Source organism: Dermacentor andersoni, chromosome 11, assembly GCF_023375885.2.
Source record: "Dermacentor andersoni chromosome 11, qqDerAnde1_hic_scaffold, whole genome shotgun sequence".
NCBI lineage: Eukaryota > Metazoa > Arthropoda > Arachnida > Ixodida > Ixodidae > Dermacentor > Dermacentor andersoni.
In genome coordinates this window covers 107,018,189-107,034,825 of record NC_092824.1, presented here as the reverse complement: position 1 = coordinate 107,034,825, position 16,637 = coordinate 107,018,189, and the positions used below count along the sequence as shown (strand labels likewise).

Below are 16,637 nucleotides of genomic sequence, written 5' to 3'. Positions count from 1 at the left end.
TGCCGTAATAGCCGGGCGAACGAAACGGTAGCCCGTGCCAGTAGCTGCATGGGACAAATAATGCCCCTGCGCTATCTACAAATATATTTGCTGGACGGGACGATATGCCGTGCGGCGACGTGCTTTCCTGTATGGCAAGGCTGAAACATTAACAATGAATTTGCATAAAATTAACCCGTTCTCTAAAAATATTCCTCACCATGATCTCTGGCTTTTCAAGAACGACAAGATAGATGCACGTTTTGGGGGGGTGGGCGTAGGAGGGGATTAGATAAAGATCGTGCTGTGCAACTGCGTCCCTATCGCACATCGCACCACAAGCTTGATGTATCGTTCGAATATGAGCGCGTCCTAGAGCGCCAACCTTGGAAAAGCTCGATGCCAAACTCTTTTGTTTCTGGTATCCTCGGCAGCCCACAATCTGCCGAGGATACCAGGGGATGCCGAAGATGCCTGTGGGCCTGCTTTAACTGACAGTGTTTGACCTGCCAAAGCGACACCGGCGGCTAAGACAGACGGCCACCGCAGTGGAGGGCGCCTCGGACGATTACTTTTCACCAACCGGCCGTTCCTTAACGTTCACTAGAAAGCAAAGCATGCGAACGCCTGGATTCGAACCCGCGACCTCGACCTTGTCAGCAGCGGAACGCCAGAGCCACTGAAGCAACCGCGGCGTGTAGCAGTCCGAGCCCCCAGCAGTGGGGGGCAACTTTCGACCACTCATTACAGGGAGCGCCCATTTGTTGCCCCGATCACAGGCGCCCACAATCCCGCATACGGGTACCCGACATGCGAACACCGCCACGTTTGTGCGCAGCGGACCAGCGGACAGGCACGCAGACCGAGCTCTGGCCACAAGCCGGATACTGGCTGCCCACAACCACCGGACACAAGCGACGTGCCGTGCGGTCCACGCACGTCGGCGGCCGTGGAAGAGGGGGGTCGCGGCGAACAGGCAGGGAGGGCGGACCGAAGCCACCCGCACAAAAGAAATCGAGCCGCGTGCGCGCTCGGTGCTCGCTCTCCTCCGGTGTGTGTGTGTATATATTTGTATCTCCAAGCGAGTTTCGTGACACGTTGCGCCTTTATTGCAACCGCAGCAGCGACTACTGCCGCACTGTGGCGCGCGCGCTTCTCTCCTCCCTCCATTCCAGTCTTGCCCATAGCCGACGCCAGGCGGCGTGGAAAACCGCACAACACGGGGTCTAATACTCGCCGAGGAGTCCGGCTGCGGGACCGTCCGCTACAGGAAGGACTGCAGGCCATCATATGCGCTATGCGCATGCCCCCCCCCCCCCCCCTCCCCCTTCGGTCGGTGCCTTCGCTACGCCATAAACGGAGCAAATTGCTGGAACGTGAAGAGAGATCTTTCTGGCCTGTCCCCCTCTCCCTCTCTTAGGTAACCTCCTCTCCAGCCGAAAAGATAGATGGACGTGGCCCGAACCAAAGGGGCGGAGCACGACAGGAATCAGGTTCTGCAAGCTCTGTACACGGCTTCTATGCTTCTCCGTCGTCATCGTCGGCGGCGGCAGTGCTCTTCCAAGGGTGGGGGGCGAGGGGGGGGGGGGTGACCAGGATGGAAGAGAAGAAGCTTGGTCGCGGGAGGGCGTTCAAAAAGAAAAGCCAATTACTCGGCGGGAGAGCACCCGGGAGGGCCCGCGAGGCGCACGCTGCAAGAAGGTCCGGCGGCGGCGGCGGTCCGCCGGGCAATGGTGGGCTCCTCTGGCGCCCTTTCCCCCGTATTCCTGCTTCTCCTGAGCTCTCTCGTTCTTGAACTTGGCGTTTCTTTTATCGTTGTTGCTGCAGGCTCTGCCGCTGCTGCAACTCGCGGCGCCGTTGCATGACTGCGCGGCTGCGCATGTAGTCATGCGGCCGCCGCCAGCGTTCTTCTCTTAAATGGTCTCGGCCCCGTGAAGAACGAAGCGTCCCCGGCATGCGCGTTCCTTCGGGCCGGAGGTCGTTACTGGAGCTGCGCACGTTTATTGTTGATTCAGAGTTCGCTCAAATTCGCCGCCGTCCCCCTAACGTTCACCCCTCATTCTCAAACTTTAAAGCGACGCGCCATGTATACGTTCCGGCTCTCCCTCGGGCTTTATTTTGCTCCCGACTCGCTCGGAGAGGAGGGCACTCGCCTAGGTTTCCCACGCCAGCTGGACCACGGGATGTCGATCGGTCTGAACAGCCGCTACAGAACCGCGATCGCGTCGGTGGTTCGCGCGCACATTTCACGACACATTGTTGAAGTCCAACGACGACGTTTCGAAATGACCACTGTGTTGTGAGTATCAAGACGCTCTGCTACCTCTAACCTACGTAAGTAGCAAGTACCTGCCTAAGCAGAGCCAATGTTCGGCCAACTGTGTGCGACGTAGGGCCAACATTGGACTTTTCATTCGCCCCTGCTTTCTGCACCTAAGGGCAACGGTGAAGTCCTGAAAGTCAGCTAGAATGTATATGAACATTCACGTAAACCCTGTTCTGAACAAAGGTTTCAACGGAACGGCGTGAACGTTACAAAGAAGCTGGTGCAGACTTCAAAGGCGACTGAATCATACGCTGCAACTAGAGCCGCGGAGCTAAAAGAGATAGGAATGCATACTTCCCTAAAATCTTCGTTAAATATTCAAACACTTTAATAAGAGTGACGTCAGTTCGGTTGCACGTAACCGACCGCAAGCTGCCGGAAGCACTCTGCGTAGAACGGCTTCAGCGTTACGCGCAAGACGTCATGCTTTCTCCTTATCAGAGACTCCCTTCTCGAGATGACGGAATAGATTGCCTCAAAGTGCAACGTCACGTGAAGCCTCGTCAGGAAGTGCGAGATGACGGAAGAGAAGCGACGCGTCGACAACACGTGTCCACAGAACCGCGACTTCGTGACAGCGCGCGTGTATGACGGGCCCGTTAACACAAACAACGGGGGAGATCAAGGCGTCTAAGAAGCAAGAAAGACCATAGGAACGTCCAATCACTCCCCGGTACTGTCATCACCGCGTTACGCCGTCACCCATCGCTCGGGTGAGCGCGCCTAGACAAAAGGACAGCGCGTCGCCAAATGCACGGGCGCACAAACTCTTGCCCCGCGGAGCTCCCTGAGACGTCGGTGCAGGAAACGCCTTCTTCGCGCAAGAAAAAGTGTAGGAACTAATGCTTCGCTTCTTCTTATCTCTTAATTCGATGGCTAAGAACAAAAGCCATTCACCAAGTCAAACTCACGGTGACGTGGGGTTCCCACACCGTCTGACAGCGCAAGTCGGTTGACGAGGGAGCCGAGCCGAGCCAAGTCAAGAAATGGAAAGAAAAAAGTCCCACACGAGAACAATGAAGGGACCCCGAGCGCCCGCGCGAGCGGTTTGACGCTAGGGTCTCCCCTTGCTCCTTTCCTCAGCATCGCGGAGAACAAAAAGAAGACGGGCCGAAACGTCGTCTGCGCCGCGGCGACTTGACAAGCCATCGTTGGAGGCGCGCACAAGGGCGGCGAGCGATCATTATCGCGCTTCTGACAAGTGCATCGCGAAGAGCGAGAGAGAGCCCTTACGAAGCCCAGGGCGTTCCAGAAGGAAGGAAGCTTAAAATCGTCTGCTGTCGCTGTCTTCTGCAGGCCAGTACTTCTGTTTCTCTGCGAAGTAGCAGAAGTGGCCCTTCCGTGGGAGGACAGACGGCCGTGCGTTTGTGTCGGGTCGTCGCCACGGCGCTAAACGGGCAAGACTCGGCTGAGCGAATTTATAGAGAGGTGGGGCCCCCGCGCTGGGGTGAAGTCGTAATAAGCGGTCTTCTTCATTGCGGTGGCCCCCGGGAAAGACGTCACGGTCGACGCCGTGTCGCCGCTCCGCGCGCGAGCTGCCTCTCTTGATTGGGACCTAGCGTGGTCCATGAAGTCTGCGAAGGCCGCGCCATGGCCGCTTATAAAACCCCTCTGCCTTGGGAACAAAGGGCGTTCCTCTGTTTTGCGGCTTTTCTTACTTGAATGTACTGAGAACATTCTACCAAAAGCCCGTGAACCCTGTTTTCTTTCTTTTTTTTTTTTTTTTTTTTTTTTTGTAAGATAGCTTATTCTATAGCCTGCTAAGCGACAGGAGCGTGCACGAAGGACTCTTCAAATCTGAAGGCACAGTGCGCTTTCATCTAACTTAAAATCAAGCAGTCGAAAGTGACGTCCTTTCACGCCCCTAAAAGACAGAAATAGGAGAGAAATGGGCTGCGACGTCGCCTAATAACGGGTGCGCTACTCCAAGATTATCTTCACAATAAACAGAATTCATAACGTAGCGCATCAGCATCAGGCTGACATTCTAATCTGAGCAAACAGTGCAAGTGATCTGCACAGCGCTTTCGCGCTATAGCTAAGTTGTATTACTTCTCACTCGCCATCTCGCTCCACCGCTGGCCGATGGTCAGGCGTCAGCATGAAGCCTTTCCATTCTCAGTCTTTCCATTATTTGTTCGACTAGAAATTCGAACAAAAGAAAAACACCTTTAATAAAGCGAGTCGTACTGACTGCGAAGGCAGAAGGTAGCTGCTGAAACATGCACACGCACAGACGCCCACAAAATTTTACGTACCAACGAATCTGAGAAAAAGCTTAATATCTCAGTGATATCACAACGAAGCCTGGTGTTCGCATTTCTAGCCGCTACTGATATATGCATATAACAAAGCGATGTCCTGTTTTACTGGCTACTTTTACAGGCTGCTCGGAAATTCTGTGGTCCCGTGGTCCGTAAACATTTGTGGTTAACTGTACTTGCGAAAGCATATTGCAAGCACGATCAAGAAAGTTCGATGGAAGTGGCGACATGTCCGGCGATTTCGGTCGGGCGGAAAGTGGCTGATATAAGACCTTCCGACTGCATACAACGAAATCGGAAGACCGCCACATTCGGCGTACCGACGAACTGCGCTATCGCTAGTAGAGAGACAAGAGAGAAGAAAAAACGCACGTACACAGAAAAGTATTGTGACGAAAAAAAAAACGCCAATAAAAATACTATTTCATGAACACACGTTTGGAACTCGGACATATTAATGCCCCTTGCAGCAATTTCCAGTCGTCCATCTTTAGTAAAGATCCTGGATAGCGCTTTCCTTATAACCGAGAAACTGCAGCGCCTTTTCTCACAAAATAATGACGATCGGTTCGCGAAAGAAACATGGTCAATAGTTTTCAAGCGGCGTCTCTAAGAATAGGACAACGTCGTCTTCGAGTTAAAAATTTTCCAAATATAAAGACCACATGTTGAAGCAGACAGAAGGCTTTACAAGAAACCAAAGCGGCGTGGCATTCTATGTATGCTCTTGTTCTAAAAACAAACAAAAAATCGCAGATATGAAGCGCGCGGAAAAATAATCAGTGTCATGTTCTGATCATACAACATGAAATACCCCGCCAATGCATCCGGCGCTGCGTTGACGGCAAATTAAGCTGCACCGGTTAAGGCCGACAACTCCCTTGTAAGCGCATTTCGCTGTCACATCAAACGCAACGCGAGACACATCTGGAAAATAAGGCCCCACATAAAACGGGACACCGGTTGCCGCTTATAAAAACCACTATATCTCTCTCTTGTATGGCCGCGTCTCGTCCGCAGTCATAGAAGTGAAACCAATCGGCGAAGTCGCGCACGATCGCAAGATTCCAGAACTCACCGGTCAGGACCGCAGCGGTGGCATCGGCGATCAGCAGGAACACCGCGACGCAGAGGGATCGGCGACAGGTCGCCATCGCGTCGCAGACACTCGCCGTGTATCCAAAAGAATCAAGATGGAAAACGGAGGTAGTACGATCCGAATCAAAAGACGTAGCCGATCAATCCGTTCTGAGGACACGCAACACAAAACGACGGGACAAAGCCGGAGCGAGGTGCAGCCCTCAGTGCACTCCGGGCCGTCGATGGCCGGCGACAGTCACGATGACATTGGCGACGACGTCGCAGCAGCAGCAATACCGCGCGAGCCGGCGCTCGCGGCTAACCATCATCTCGCTCCCGGCGTTCGGGAGTGAGTGAGAGAAACTCCGCGCACACAAAAACACGCGCGCGCGCCGCCGCCGCCGTGCACTAAACCACACCAAATCGCGCACGCGCGCACGTTCAGCGGCACACGATCAAAGCACGGTCGGAGAAGTACCGTACGTGGCCGTCCCACCGACCGGCGAAGGAGCAACTGTGTGCGGAGCAGCGGCACGTCTTCGCGCGGGTCCCGGGCTCTTCTATTTCGAGACCGCGAGGGTAGGCCGGCTGTTCGGTGCGGGGCTTGCGGGGGCAAGGCAAGGCAGTGCTCTCGGGAGAGGCAGAGCCAGGTTCTCCCTCGCCGCGAACGGCGGCTCGCGCTGATGCGATGCGAGAACTTGTTCCGTTCCGGCCGCCCTTTCCGCTGCGACGAACGCCCCTGTAGTTTGTTCGTTGCTTTAATCCCCCCCCTTCCCTATCCCTCTCTCCCTGAGGAGGAAAAGGGGGGTCACTCAAATTGGGGGGAGGGGTGCCCTCGGCAAGGCAGCCCACCACGGCGCGCCGGTGGTGGGGGACCACCGCCACCAAAATCATGTCAGAAGCGGCCGTGATGTGCCTCCCTCTGGTGGCAGTCTGTGGCGGCACGTCGTTCGTTTGGTTCGACGGTTCGATGCACCGACGGCATCGTCACAGCACGTTTCGCGTGTGTCACGATGACGAGGACTACTGCGTGCGTGAGCGTGGCTGCAGGGTGCGCTTCGTAAGAATCGCGGGTCCTTTTAAGCTGTCCCGGCGAGATGTCGAAGTCGTCGTCTGCTGCTGTTGTTGCTGCTGCTGTTGCTGGCGACCGCTTCGACGTGTTTGTTTGCCTAGCGCGCGCGCGTTCCTCGTGCGAAAGGAAAGAGAGTCGTGTCCCCCTTCGAGGGAGAGATGGCCGGCCGATCGCCCCGGTGTGGTCTACGCGGTGCGCGACGGATCGAGATGCTGATGGCTCGCACACCTGCTGCGCGACATGGCAGGCGAGCGCTGCTGCTTCGATTTTGCAGGCCCCCAATCGAGTTGCCCGTGCCTCGCACGACCGACTCGGCGGGGATTCCTCTCGCCGAACCCGTGTTTCTTTCTTATATCGTGCCGTTCATTGCAGTGCCGCACAGCGTTCGCGGTGGGACGCCCCGCATTTAGATGAGTGCTGAGTTGGGGAAAGGCGCGCAAACGCGAGCGAGCCCGAAGTAAGACGTGGGCCTCTGCGGAGAGTCGTCGTCGTCGTCCACTTTATAGGCTAACGCTGACAGGCCAAAGGATCGATAAAAGAAGCGCGTGAATCCAATCTTTTCTTTGGTCTCTTATTATCCTGGACGGCCCCCGGTGCGCTATTGTCTCGCCTCCCGGCTCTCACTCCGAAACACGCACACTTCGTTGGAAGTTTCGATAGCGCACCTCGGCAAAGGTGACATCAGCAGAAATAGAAGTCGTACCGATGCGTTTCGATTACGGGCCGCCCCGGACGGCCCACACACTGTGTTGGCTGGGGAGGTGGGGAGGCGATTGGGAACGCGCGTCCCTCCCGCAGTGAGTGTTCCACTGAGCCGGGCATTATTTTCGCCGCGTCAGCTGCCAATCACGTTCGACTTCCGTCTTTGAACATCGAGAGGTACGCACAGCCTTGCCAGGCGGGTACACCGGTAGCGAGCTACACGTGGCAGCAGTAGTATACTCTTTGTTCTTTCCTACGTCCCACTGAGAGGGGGGGAGAGAGTTTTGACTCCTTCTCACGAAGTCAGCATGCTCTAAACCAAGACGTCAGCGGCGCTGGTGGTACGCTGCCAAATCTGTCGCTCCTTCCTCCGTCGCGAGGCATTCATCCTACGACAAACAAGGCGTGCAAGAGCTAGCGAGGCAGCAAAGAGGAAAACAGAAAATAAACGACGCAGAAAGAGATTCGCGACTCCTGTAGGAGTCGCACAAACCCGCGTCCATGCACTCCGCCGCCGAAAAAGAAGGGAGCACGCTGTGTTCTTGGGCAGCGGTATATAGTATACTGGTGCGTCTTTTGTCGGCGAAAGGGACAGCGAAAAGATGCGTTCGACTGTTCTCCCTGCTCTGCGTGAAACTGTTGGGAGTGCGGCACTTCAGCGGAGTAGAAAATAGAAAAGAAAGAAACAAAGGAGAGAATTGGGGGGGGGGGGGGGGGGAGACACGGAGCCCGTTTCTGGAGAAAGTAAACTCTTGACTCCTGCGCTCGCTGAAGGTCGCTCAGTTGTGTTCGACGTTCGGTTCCTCACAAACAGAGTCGCCCTTCCTTGCTTGACAGAGTACCGGAACAAAGAGAAGCTAAGGAGGGAGAGAAAAAGAAAGAAAAAAGAAGACAGTGTCCGCTTCGCGCTCCCTGGGGTGGTAAGAGCCGCTTCGGGACGAACAAAAGCGAAGACCGGGGCCCGCGAAGAAGTCTTTCGCTAGGAGCCGGCGCATAATCCTCCTTTGCTTCCCTTCGCAGTAAATTTCCAACCGCCTCGCGAGCTCGCCTGCGTGCGCGCGCGGCTCGACTGATGAGCTCCCAAAGTGAATTAGTGTCTTGGGGCTATTTCTAGCAGTCCCGGAATGAAGGCGGAGTGGGCTCGCTCGGGGCGTGCGAGCCAAAGTGGGAGGTGCCCGCCCCCTCCCTTCACTCCCCCCACGCACACACACGGCAGGCACACGTGGCCAACTCCGCGAGAGACCGTCAGGACTCCCAAGACTGCTGCTGCACCTGGAAAGAGGGTGAGCCCGTATAAGAAAGAGGTGGAACAGCGCGCTGTTGTCGTGAGAGCGTGATTGCACTGTTTCTCTGCTACAACCAGAGAGACCCCCTCCTCTTTCCTCGTCCTTTGGACGACCACTGCCTCCCCCCGCCCCGACGTCCCAGACGTCTGTCTCTTCCCCTCCCGGAGGTTCCTTTCGCAGCGTCGGAACTCCCGAGTCACGTCGAGACCCGACCCAACCCCACCGCCTTCTTTGTCTTGCCGGGTACTGGCGTGTAGGAGCGGTGCTGATCATTTCCAGCTGAGCCGCTGGGACAACAAGGCCGTGACTCTCCGGCGTCAAAGGAGGGAGCGGACCATCTCCGAGGGAGGTCCTCTCCTTGTCTGCCTGCCTGTCCGATGTAGCAGCACGCGCTCCCTCGATCCGGGAACAAAGGGAACCCAAGGGGGGGGGCGGGAGGCGTCTCGCTGCGGTGCACGGGTTCTTCTCCCAGAAGGAACGTTTTGCCAATCGCCGTTAACTGGACGACCGCATTCAACTGCCCAGGCGGAGACACAGTCCCTCTTGCGGCACGTGGGAGAACTGATGCGTCGAAAGACGGAAGTCAGGGGTGGCCTTGAAAGGGCAGGCTAGTTCGAAGTGAAGCTGTCATGCTGTATACACTGGCTGGTAAAGGTTTCAAATCCGTTGGCGGCGTGGAAGATTGAACGAGGCGTGAGTGTGTAGCGTTGCAGCGATGTATGTATACAATGCGCCCTCTTAGAGAAGCTTTTGCGTTCGTCAAGCGCTCTCAGGTAGCGAGGCAACCGGACTCAGCTGTGCTAGAGTCAGGTGCAGCACAAAGGCCCTGTAGCAGGTGTAGGCATGACCTTGTCAAACGGCAGAAGTCAGAAGTCGTGCCATGTGCGCGCAAACAAAAGGCGAAGTAGAGTTGTCAAGCACGCAGTGAGTAAGCGCATGCCCTTGCGAGGAAAAAGAGCGGAAGAGCCGGGAAGTTCACGTTGCAGTGGTGCATGCTGCAAAAGCCCGCCTAAGGAATTCCGCCTTTGTAATCCATCTTCAAACAACGCGTGTTAATCTAAGAAAAAAAAAAAAGTACAGAATTAAGACGCGCCTTAAGACAGCCTTGTGCCGCATGTGAGCGCAGTGAGTTGCCAAAGCGACAAAACCCTGGAGCAGTATACAAGCGGTCAAATATGGCAGCAGGTGTGTCTCCTTTCTGCTTTCGCCGTTCCAACGCACCACACTTCGCAAACCAAAGCCACCAGAAGGCACACAACCTGGATCAAATGACAGAACGATTATTTAGCGCGGGTTGAATAATCGAAGATCCGGTACCTTTAAATTCAAGCGAAACTTCAACATGTGCGGGAAGCAAAACGGCGATATCGTAGCCTAACAAACAAACAAACAGACAGACAGACAAACAAACGAGCAAACGAACAAACCTGAGTGCAACGCAGAATCAACACGGCCCTCAAAAAGCGCGTTTCCGGCAAGAAAGTTGCGGAGGCAAATTGTTTCTCCACGCGCACGCATCTTCGGAGAGGCACGCACGGTGTCACGGTGCTTGGCTTGAAACGCGAGCAAGGGGGCGTATAGTGGGGCTGCAACGCGATCAACACCGATAAGCCTATTTTCAGGTTCGCTCCTCGCTTCGGGGCAGGGAGCGAACGCAAGCTGGCAACACACAAACAAACGACCTCGACGATGACTAGGGGGAGATAAAGCCGAAGTTACATCCCCTCACGAAGTTAGCGCAGAGGTCGCGTTTGAAGACGGGGAGGAAGACTCTCTCCAATCGCCACATCTGCGGCCACCGGCGGCACTCGGTCGGCTCGTGAGCGACGCGTCGAGTGTAAAATCTGGGCGAGAAATCTGCGCTCCCCGCGAGGAAAGCCTGGGCCGGGCGACGACGCAAAAAGTTACAGCTCGCTGTCTCGACCAGGGCTAGCGCCTGGCGCGTCCCCCCTTTTGCTCAAGTTCGAAGGGATCTGCGGAAGAAGATGTGTGCTTGTGTGCTTGCAAGCGACGTCTCCGGTTTCGTCTTTTGAGGCTGTAGCCAGGGCAGCTTGTGCGAGGTGCTCGCAGGAAACGCGCCACCCGCCCTTTCGAGCGAGTCGGTGAGTGTGTGTGCGCGCGCGCGGGCAAACAAACACACAAACGCGCGCCTCTTCCGTTTGCCCTCATTACGAGCTCATAAGCTGGCCTCTCTGCTCTCCGTGCTCGCTGCAATCACTGCCGCCGCCACGCGTCGCCTTCGTCGTCTCGAAGGAAGCGGAGAAGGCGAAGTCTCTTCTGCCACTCATATGCCCTCGCCACAGTTCTATGTACTCTTTGCTTACTCCCCCTTCTACCTCCTTTCCTACGCCCGCACGCTGTCCAGATAAAGATGTGCAGCGTTGCGAAGGCCGCAAGACGTTGTCTGGCAGGCTCAACTGCTGGCTTTCGAGAGCGATTATATAGAACAGGCAGGTTGGTTAGCGTTGAAAACACTGATGGAAACTTGGGTTCGTGTATGAAAATGAGTAAAAGATGGAAAAGGCTGGATGTTCCCAAATAGCGCCTTAAAAGAGACGTCATTACAGATGGGACGAAGTGCTACGTGCTTTCTTTATTCGCGTCATGTTCCGTGCGCTCCTCGTAAACATAACGTGAAGCACTTATTGAGTCTCATGTCGTCTGCTCACGTGGCAAGCCTCATCGTTACTGCAAACGTCGGCGTCACGCTGGAATGGAATCACGTTAGCAAGGAATAGCGCCAGCAGACGACTGCGAATCAGTGAGGTTTGAGATACGGGGCGAGTTTATTCTTATTATCGCGAATAATACCTTGTCATGCGGCTCGTTTTGCTTGTGCTCTAAGCCGCACGGCGTAATTACAGAACACAGCTTTCAGTAGCACCCTCTGTTGTCACTGGTCGATGCGCGCTCTACGACTTTATGACCAAACGAGTGCTGCGGGAATCCGCAAGACGGACGGAGTTCTATGAAAGGAATACCTTTCATTCTCCCGAAAGTAGAATGAAGCTGCAAATGAAGCCGAATGGAATACTCACAAGCAAGAAAAAAGTCAGTCGTGGTGCGAGGTACCGAACCCGGGACCACAATATACGGGGCCGTCCGTCAACCACTACAGGAGCGGCTTCTTTTAGCGCTCTGCACGGTACTATCGGGAGGGCGTACAATTCCCCCCTCGGCGGCGCCGCGTCCTGAAGTCTCTGTCGCCCTTTCTTTCTCTTTCAACTGCCGATGGCTCCGGTAGATTTCGAGAGTTTGGGGTGGGGAGAGTAGCAAGTGCGCGAGCTTCTTGACGCCCCCGAGGGCGCGCGTGCGATGTTATCGGGCGCTGACGCCGCGCCGTGAGCTTTCACCGCTAACCTCTCCGTAGGAGGGGTCGTAGTTGCCGTCGCAGCCGTGTTCGGCGCAGGCGGCGGATGCCACTTCCTCCTTTGTTGCCACCGCTGCTTCTTCATGTTCGTGTTGGCTTTATGCCTCCTGGGCGCACGTGGCTATTGGCACCACCGCTTTCACTTTGCCTTCCTTCCTCCCCCCCACCCCCGCCCCCCTGCAGTACCCCTTGGGTCATCCCCGCCGATCCGCCCGTCCGGTCTGTTAAAACTCTCCTTGTTCACACTCAACCCCCATCTTCCCCTTTAGATTTCTTATCTCTCGGGAGTGAATAGGGTTTCAAAAGATTTTTTTTTTTTTTCCTGGGAACTGAAGATTACCGCGTGAAGTGCTACGTTTGGAGGCTTCTTTCAAGAGGTTAACTTCCCGCGTGCAGATTCCATTTTCTGAGAGAAGCCAGGGAAGTTCAAGGCCAATGTCGGCAGAGTGCTAGCAACTTTGTCTGAGATAGGCGAGTGCTGCCGGGAGACGGTGCCCGATGTGTTTAGTCGCCGAATTTCTCGCTACTAAAGAAAGCGGGATAGCTGTGTCCACGGCATGTTTTCGTGCTCGAAAAACTAATTTCATTCATTGATTTATATTCTGTTTGCTGGATTTGCTTAAAAGCTGTGTGAAGAGTTGTTATCGTCGTTATTCTGTCACTTTTACTCTCACTGTAATGCACTGTGCATGTAATGTGGTTTAAAAGAAAAAGGATTCGACAGGGGGGCGACTTTGCCTCATGGCACTTACGCTATCTGAATTAGAAATATGGCTATTGTCGACGTATAGGCGGACTAAGTATACAACTTCCAAAACTGACGAACAGTTGGAGGGAATCCACAGTTGAACGCCTTTGTTATTTATATGAACCCTAGCGGTATATTGAGCTTCAAGACCACTCATCTCTATCAGCTGCCTGCTACACCTGGTCGACTTTGCAATCTTCGTAGGCACTGCGGTTTCCCACGCCTCATATTCAGTGAGGGGCGGGCAGGCACCAGCAACCAGTTCACTTGGTGGCGCCTCGGTTTCTCAAACGCGCGTTTCCGTCACAGCTTCCCCATTATTTTACGAGCGGTAATGCGTAACGCGTATCACTCTATCTACGTCGGTCATTACGAGCGAATCGCTCAAGGGTCCTCCATCGCCGCGCGAGGAATCACCGCGAGCGCGGCAATCCCCCCTCGCACCCCCAACTGCTGCTCTGCTTCCCTTTCTTTTCATATCTGTCGCAGCCTCGCCTTCCAAGTCTTCACCACCCCACTTTTCATTAGTTTCGTTTCGTGCCTCCATCCGGCTTTCTCCAGAAGGAAGAGCTTCACCGCCTCATGCCCGTACGCTTTAACGCCGCCAGCCTGCCCAACAGCCTTCACGTCTCGCTCGCTTCCTTCATAGCGCGCGGTGAGTGAGGCGGCCGCGGGTCCGGAAAGGGCGAACGGGCCAGAACACTTATCGAGTGCACTTCGGAGACCTCCCCCCTTCCCTTATTCGCACCGCTATAGCGGTCCCGAGAAGCCCCCGAGGGGGGATATCGAATCTCCCACACTTTTGGGGCGCGTACAGCCACTCGGCTCTCGTGGAAGAAGGACCCCTCCGGGACGGTCCCAGCCGTCGACGACGCCGACGGCCCTCGCTGAGGGCTCGCCCCATGCCGCGGTGCGTTTGTTTTTCGAAAAGAAACTCGCTGAAGAAGAAAGCGTTCCCGTTCATTGCCGCACCACGCTCGCCACCCAAAACTCCTTCTCTCGCACTCTTCAGCGGGGACAGCTAGTGCAAGGCTGCAGAAGCCGGCAAACGAGAGGCGAGAGAGAGGAAGGCCCTCGGTCAGCTATGGCAGGCCGGCAGGGCTGTTCAAGTGTCCCACATGTGCGCGCCGAGGGTTGGCGCCTGGCGGGCGTCGTAGTCAGCCGCGGGCACCGACGGGGACCAAGTTTACGACCACGTCCTCCCCTCCGCGGTTCTCCCTCCTTTTCTCCTGCAACATACGCTGCTGGTGCTCTTGTTGAGTCCTGCTCAGTGCACAAGCCACAATCCCTCCCTCTCCCTTTCCTCCCTTCCTTCTCCCGCCTGTTCTCTTCCTTCCACCACTCCCCACTCGCGTGCCCCTCACCACCCCACGAACAAACAAACAAGCCGCTCCACGAACACACAGCGCTCTACACAACGCTTCCTTTTGTGTTCTGTTTATATAGCGTTCTTTTCGCTCTTGTTTTCGCCGTCATACAGCAGTTTGCGCCGTTCCTCTACCATCGCCCCTTCCCACGACCTCTCTCTCTCTCTCTCTATCTGGTGCAACGGTTCTTTCTCCCCGGGAGCAGCCAACCGATGGCAAGCTAACGTTATCGGCTATACCGCTCGGCGCCAGAACCGGCAAAGCAATAAGGGGCTGCACGCGTTTATGCTCCCCCCTCCCCTCCCCCGCTCTCGTTGCCTTCGTCCCTTGGTCGTGATCGAACGTCCGCGGTGGGTAGGGGAAAAAAAGGTCCAAGTGTCCGGAAATCCTGCTTGGGCTTAATACTGCCGCCCGGCGCTGCCACGCGTCGGATGTCGACGCTTCTCTCCGGTCGCGTGCATCGTGTATGGACGCATCCAGTAACGTTAGTTTGTTGCGTCGGGGGTGTGAGGCACCGCAAGCCGTGGGCATCGACGCCTCCTTATAGAAACGAAATTTATGCAGCTTGTACACTGCCTGCAGATGTGAAGTAGACTACTTCTCTTACAACATTTTGTATTTTTGTTTACGTAAGGTATACAGATTGTCGTAGATAAAAGTCGCTGAAAAGTCTATTTGCCATATTGCGGCCCACAGACTCTCGAATTTGCGGCTTGTAGAAGTTCTCAAGACATTAGTCGGCAAGTGGTCTGAGGTCGTAGGTCCACAGGACTGTGGACTTCATATTTAGACACCATGTATAGGTAAAAAAAGAATACGCATTTTATCTATTGGGCTTTGGAATTTTCTCGGAGTTTTAGCGAACTGCCTCGCTATCTCATGGACTTGTCCATCCCCTTACAGAGAGGGTACAGGCCTTCTACATATAAAAGTGAATACATTTATCTCGTTTGATCTGTCGCGTTAAAGAGAATTCGAAGAAGGTTGCCTGCAGTAGGTCCATGTACATAAGCCGACAAGAAGTGCATGGAAGATCTTCAGTGCAGATGCGTCCAGATTTTCTACCAACTTTCTATATCGACTTTCTACGGAAACTTAACATACTCTTTTATACATTACATAGCAAAGCTTCCACAGACCTTACACAACCTCCCTAAATGCGGTTTTGCGACGACAGACATGCGTACGCGAAACGTGTTGACAGGCTGCCAGGAGGATCGAGCGCCGCGCAGGAGACGCAAGACATAACGATGCAAATCGACGATGAGCCCTGGCGGAGGACGGCGGAGCCAGGTATCCTATGGCCACTAGACCATACAGGAAAAGAAGGGCGTGATTTCGGAGTGGGCCCAAGAGAGAGACCGAAAGGGAGAACGGATGGCTGCTTTGTATATTACATACACACGCCGTGAAGAGAAAACGTTATTGCCTCTGTTCTGAAGAGCTCGCCGGGCGTTATTTGTGCGAGGAGTGGGCGCACATAGTAGCAATAACGGCGGGGAATCTCGAGGTCGACGCACGAAGAAGAGCGCGGGGGACGATCTGCTACAGGAGTGGGGGGCCTGCGCCGGCGTGGACAGAGGACGGCCAATAGGTGCTGAACGATTTTGATTTCATCTGTTTTCTCTCAGGGATGCGACATATTATATAGGGGAGTCGGTCGGTCGTGTGTAAACAAAAAAGTCGCAGTTTCGCCTGAAAGGTGAAGCAACAATTGCGATAACAAAACTGGCAGACAGCCATGCGAAGTAATTATAGCAGTTTTATCGGCCGTATAAGCTTGTAAACATAGGCGTATACTAACTAAATTGACAAGCGTGACAAACGCGCGCAAAAGCAAACATGAACACATCTCACTCGGTGACCGCGGAAACTCGTCGTCAAAACGCTGCAGTGGGGAAACCGCGGCAGCAGCAGCGAGCGAATTGACCTTCCTGCAGCCGCTCGCACCAACGCGAACCAAGTCTCGAAAACACAGCGCAGCGCGGACTATGTAACAGTCGCAGATGGCTTTCAAGATACAGAGGCCCGGAGTACAACGCGCTCCCCTCCCTACCCTCCCCTCGAAGCCTTGCGCGCGACAGAAGGCGGCGCGCTTTCTCACCAGTTTCGTTCGCTGCGCTCGCGAGATTAAGCCGCGAGCGCCGGCTCACCCATCGTTCCCTTCCACTCGCACACACAGAAAACGGCGCGCGTCGACGATTTTATCGCCCTTGCACTTTATACGGAACCTCACGGCGACGCCGAAGGCAGAAATGCACCCGGTATGTCCACATAATTCTATCGCAATACAAGCCTTTTAGCAGCGCATTACACTCGCGTATACCACATGCCCCAGCTAACGTTAGCGAAGCCGTCCAACGAAAAATAAAAAAAGGTAAAGAAAGAATAATAACCATGGTACACAATACCATTACAAGACGTACGGTGTTCGGTCGTCCGA

At 54.9% G+C, this 16,637-nt stretch overlaps 1 protein-coding gene across 7 annotated transcripts in view; it reads right to left on the bottom strand.

Moving 5' to 3' along the window:
* LOC126539405 (latrophilin Cirl-like) overlaps positions 1-16,637 on the bottom strand; it is a 507,732-nt gene that overhangs the window by 137,142 nt on the left and 353,953 nt on the right. For 2 of the 7 annotated variants that reach the window (XM_050186227.2, XM_050186228.2), the window contains exon 1: positions 5,648-6,140. The exons of the other annotated variants lie outside the window; for them this stretch is intronic. In XM_050186227.2, the coding sequence (XP_050042184.1) occupies positions 5,648-5,723 (76 nt within the window). In that variant the 5' untranslated portion in view covers positions 5,724-6,140. Of the gene's footprint in view, positions 1-5,647; positions 6,141-16,637 lie in introns of those variants that run through there. 7 annotated transcript variants of the gene reach the window in all.